This window comes from Lycium barbarum, chromosome 9 (assembly GCF_019175385.1).
Source record: "Lycium barbarum isolate Lr01 chromosome 9, ASM1917538v2, whole genome shotgun sequence".
In the NCBI taxonomy this organism is placed as follows: Eukaryota; Viridiplantae; Streptophyta; class Magnoliopsida; order Solanales; family Solanaceae; genus Lycium; species Lycium barbarum.
In genome coordinates this window covers 8,915,786-8,921,375 of record NC_083345.1, presented here as the reverse complement: position 1 = coordinate 8,921,375, position 5,590 = coordinate 8,915,786, and the positions used below count along the sequence as shown (strand labels likewise).

Below are 5,590 nucleotides of genomic sequence, written 5' to 3'. Positions count from 1 at the left end.
AATTAGTGGGAAAGTTGCTCTATTTGGCTATGACAAGGCCGGATATTTCATATGCAGTACAGACTTTAAGTCAGTTTATGCATGCTCCAAAACAGTCTCATTTGGATGCTGCACTTCATGTAGTAAGATATCTGAAGGGAAAACCAGGTCTGGGAGTCTTGTTGAGCAGTGATAAGGACAATACACTCACATCATTTTGTGACTCAGACTGGGCATCATGTGCAGTAACAAGAAAGTCAGTCACAGGCTATTGTATGAAGTTAGGGAAGTCACTGATATCATGGAAATCAAAGAAGCAAGAAACAATTTCAAGAAGTACTGCTGAAGCTGAATACAGGAGCATGGCATCAGCAGTAGCAGAAATAACATGGCTTGTAGGGCTGTTGAAAGAAATGTACTTTAGTGTGAAATTGCCAGATGACCTATTCTGTGACAATAAAGCTGCATTGCAAATAGCAGCAAACCCAATCTTTCATGAGAGAACTAAACACATAGAAATAGACTGTCACTTTGTGAGAGAAAAAATTCAAAAGGGGATCATCAAGGCAATGCATATATGTGGAAATGAACAGGAAGCTGACATATTCACTAAAGCTTTGGGAGGACAACAACATAGCTATCTCCTGAGCAAGTTGAGGCTGTTCAATGTGTTTCAACCCTCAACTTGAGGGGGAGTGTTGAGAATGATGAGCTGGAAATGCCAGCTGGAAACAGATGGCACTATCTTGTAACTAACTTAGTGGTTGTTGTAGTTGGTTAGGTTAGTTATTATCTTGTAACTAACTTAGTGGTTGTTGCAGTTGGTTAGGTTAGTTATTAGATATTTTGTGATTAGTAGTGGTAAATGTATTATATAGGACCACTGTACAGTTTTGTTTTTTTCAAGCTTCAATGAGATATCAGAAATTCCCCAAGCTCCAGTTCTCATCTTTGCTCATATTTTCAGTTCGATCTTCATCTAGATTTTGCATTCTATCTTTGAACATATATAATACTCTTTTTCATTTAGTCAATCCAAAACAAATGACATATTTTTATATTTAGTAACAATTTAACGTTGAACTTTTCATTTTACCCTTAATGAGATGATCATATATAGTCACACAAAAATGTATGATTTATTTTAAATCACAAGTTTCAAAAGTCTTCTTTTCATTTTTAAATTTTGGTGTGAATCAAACACGTTCACATAAATTGTGATGAGAGAATATAATTTGTTTTCGGAATGGTTTACACAGTATTTCAACTTTGAAATGGTATAACGCATACTCTCCCATTTCAACTTGTTCAAAGCTTTACTACACGTGTTATATCAACCGATGCATTAGTGTCTCTTTATTGCCTATTTTCTATTGGTTAAATTGATTTAGATTCGTTGCCTGGTGTTCAATGTTTTGAGATCGAAATATAGGGCGTCATGTGTAAGCTAACAATTGTAAATCTTCAACGACGATAAATCAGACGACAAGAAAAACTATAAAAGACTTTATTATATGACATGAGTTTGGTCAATTGACCTACACATGATAATACTAATAAAAAAAAAATTTTAAAACTATTGAGAAATAAATCTCCCCTTAAGCAAAACTCTCTAAATGACTACATTGTAGATGCTATTGTGTGTTCTCTAGTTGTGAGGAGAAGAAGGTCTTCAATTTATAGATGTCTAAAACTTTTCCTCCAAGAAAAGAGTTACTCAAATTTGAAAGATTTATAGTTTCCTTTAGGAAAAAGTAAAATAATTACGGTTATATTTTGACTTTCCTTCAAAAGAAAAGTAAAACTCAAATATGGTAAGAAAATCAAGGCAAAATCCTAACACAATGCTCATTTAAGAGAAAAGTCTATGTGGATAATCGAACTTAGATACAAAGAATGCCACTTTTAGACATGTTGAAGACGAGGAAGCTGAATTGGGTCTTTTTTTTTTTTTTTTTTTTTTTTAAATTATAGGAACAGAACAAAGTAGGTAAGTGTTCATTCTACTTTCAGGTTATATATCCAAAAAGTATTTATAAGTAAGTCTCCTTAAAATATGGAGTTTGATATTTTAAAAATAAAATATTTATCTGTTATAACAGGTAAAGTTGACTTGATGGTGTAAAAATATTAAATATGAAATTTAAAATTTTAAAAATAAGATATGCTGCCTGTTACAATAGGTAAAAATAACCTGATACCGATAATATAAATATTATTCACACTAACAGTATATATTACTTAAACTCTATTTACATATGTAGATATCTTAGCTTCATTTTGACAAACAACATATGGAAATAAAAGTAGCTACACTTTATTTCCAACAAGACATATATACCACACCACTTGAACAGGAGCATCTAATCAGATTAATTTCATAAGTCGAAGAAGCACGGCCAGAAGAAGAACCCCGAAGCACGGCCAGAAGCATTTTACATAAAATGAATTATCACTTCTACGCTGGTAGTCCATATGGCCCTGAACAACAATGTGAGAAATGAAAATTAAAACATCTTCATAAAAAAAGTTTGAGAAGCTTACAAATGAAAGGTGAACATCATATATATGTACCTCAATTGCCCGAACAACATCGATGTAACCTTTATTTCTAGCAACATCTAGGGGTGTTTGGTCATCATCATTCCTTCTAAATGCATTTGCTTAATTAATTAAGATTTAACACATGCAAAACGAAGGAAGAAAGCGCATGTGTCAATATTGGAAGACTACTGCAAAGTTAGAGTCAGATGCCAAATCTTATTCATGTCTAAATAAGATATATACTTGAAATTAGATAAAAATATGTTTTTCAATTTCTAACTAAAGTAAATTTTGTATACTAAATAAGAGTATTACTACCTAATATGTAATATGGAAAATCGTGGATATTATTAAGAAATTTATGAGATTTTCTTGTCCTTCAGTCAAAGGTTTGATAACATTAAATGAATTGTATGTACCATAGTTTCAGTAGAGATATACCTCTACGTGCTAGAAGTAAATCAACTGTCGGCACAAAATCTCTTCTTGCAGCATGATGTAGAGGAGTACCCCCACCTCTTCCTAAACAAGTAAGCACATAGAGGTGTTAAAGAAATGATCAAACAGAAACCCATAATATGATGTAGCAGATCATTGTGTTAGAAATATAGTGAACTTAATTGTATGGATGTTTAAGAAGTGTCTAGGTTCATATATGCTCCTAGTTATATAGTACTTTATTTTAGGCGCATGATCTTTTATATAATTTTAAATGACTTTTATGTTATGAAAACATAACTAAGTTGATAGTCGATGTAAAAGTATTTATAGGTTTAAGTCTAGGAAGACAACTTATTGTCACCTATATGAACTCCCCTTGTAATATAGTGCTGTTTTGTAAGAAAATTCCTGTTGTGCTTTTAAGTTTGTCTCCCTCTTTCATCCCTTTTAATTGGTCCGTATGATATTTTGAGGAATTCACCTTATATTCCAACATCCCGATTATATCCATGAAAAGTTAAATTTCTATACTGATAATTTAATAGTTTCACTTTCAAATCATCTAAAAGATAACTATATGTAACATTACCTGGACAGTAATGGTTGACGTTAGCACCCAACTGTATCAAAGTTCTCGCAACATCGTAGAGCTCGGGTTCCATGCACGCCACAATTAAAGCTGTCCTACCTTCCCTATCATTCCACTGAAATCAACACATTACACTTTAAAAAAACAAATTCCAGAAATACTAACTTAATAGTCAAAATTTACATGCGTTTATAGGCACAAATGACAAACATAAATGCGTCCATGCGCGCACACAAAGAAATATAATCAATCGAATAAACCACACTTTAGCTAGTATAAACTCTTAAATACACTTTACTAATTATTAAGTCTTGAAGTGTGTGACCATCTATATCTAAATGCTTAAGTCGTATAAATAGCATAATTTTATTTACTCTAATCCTACTTAATTATATTATTATGTTTTAACACTCTAGTTTCCTTGTAGTAGTGTCCTCCACTTCACATGTTTTCCACTTAAAATGTAAAATTCCAAAGTTAGAAAAATGAAAAGCAATTCATACAAATAAAATAAGATAAATCTATATAGAGCTCATACGTATATTTAAAAAAGGAAGGAGATATCATAGGCCGCAGGATTTGAAGTTTATGAGTTCAGAAGTCTAGCCTTTTGACTTAATCGGTTTTAAATTAATAATTTATATATATGACATAATTTTTTTAAGACAAAATATAAGGTTTTGACCGAAGCTACAAGATTCAGTTGAATATGTACCCTTAACTATGCATCCGCCCTGAAGGAGGGATGATATAGGACTTCAAAATTGGGGATAGCTTGAAGCGAATTCAAAAGATCAACTGGACAGATATTTTAGTGTGTGTTACATACTATAGATGGATTATCACAACAGGAGGTTGAAAAGCAAAATGAGTGAATGATAACAAGACCAAAATGATTAGTGGTTGAGATTATATATGTAATCTGCAATTTTGAGAAGAATAATTTTGAATAATAATACCTCAAGGCCAGCGCCTTGTTGGTGGAGGGTTTTGATGGCATCGACGTTTCCAACACTTGCTTGTTCATACAAACGCTTCTCTAAGCGATTCTGCCTCCCCATTTGATAAACTTTGACAAGAAAATCGAAATACTTGCCTTAATTTTTATAACGAGAAAAATTAAATGATTTGCCCGAAGAAATAATAATTGAAGTAAGAGATGAATATGGACGTGCTAACTGCATATATTCTTATAATACTAATGAATAGCATAAGTTTGATCTTTAGTAAACAATTTTCTACTAGTCACAAAAAGAAAAAGATATAAATAAATCGTGACTAGTTTTAAGCTATTGATAATGAGCGGACGAAAACATCAAACCGTTCTCATTAGGTTTCTTATTTTTAATATGAGTAGGTGCTTATGCTTTGTAGGGTGAAAGAAAAGGTTTTTGACTTTTAAGAGTTTACTTTTTATAAGAAGTACACGAACTAATACGTTTGCACTTTCCAGTGGCTACTTGTGTTCTTCTGGTCACTCTTTCTAATAAGTATAAATAAATTAACTTACGGAAACTGTACTAATTAATTAAAAATCTATTAAATTAAAAGAAAATTTAAACTATAAACATACTTCTCAACTGTAATGTAAAATCTGCCTATAGAACTAAAGAAAAATTAAACTATAAACATACGTCTCAACTGTAATATAAAATCTGCCTATAGAACTAAAGCACATTTGCTCAAGAAAAATATCACTGAAGCTGACAGGAAGAATACATATCTGCCACAGTACGTTGCCAACTTGGCTCAGAAACTTACACAATCTTTATTTACAAATGACATCAAGCTGCAGAAAAACCCAACAATAGCAAGAAAAAAGTGCTGGGATAGAAATTCAGATGTTGAAACTTGAATCTATGAGGCATAGCTTGGACATTAACTTAATACAAATAGCCACTTTTGGGACATAACAAAATAGCAGGAAGCTGAGGGGCAATCAGAATTTGGACACTGATATTTGTTTTGCTTTATAATTTGCAGAACACAGCAAAGTATAGCACAAATAAGTGGTCATTCTAAACACATTTACATCAA

The 5,590-nt window shown here is 32.0% G+C and overlaps 1 protein-coding gene across 1 annotated transcript; it reads right to left on the bottom strand.

The window, feature by feature from the left end:
- Nucleotides 1-1,658: 1,658 nt before the first annotated feature.
- LOC132611272 (putative E3 ubiquitin-protein ligase XBAT35) lies at nt 1,659-4,640 on the bottom strand. Its single transcript, XM_060325693.1, has 5 exons — nt 4,513-4,640; nt 3,554-3,668; nt 2,965-3,045; nt 2,554-2,642; nt 1,659-2,460 (listed from the first exon to the last, which is right to left on the bottom strand). Exons 1-5 carry the CDS (start codon nt 4,612-4,614, stop codon nt 2,347-2,349), a joined length of 501 nt encoding a protein of 166 aa, XP_060181676.1. The 5' UTR covers nt 4,615-4,640; the 3' UTR covers nt 1,659-2,346.
- Between the last annotated feature and the right edge of the window lie 950 nt (nt 4,641-5,590).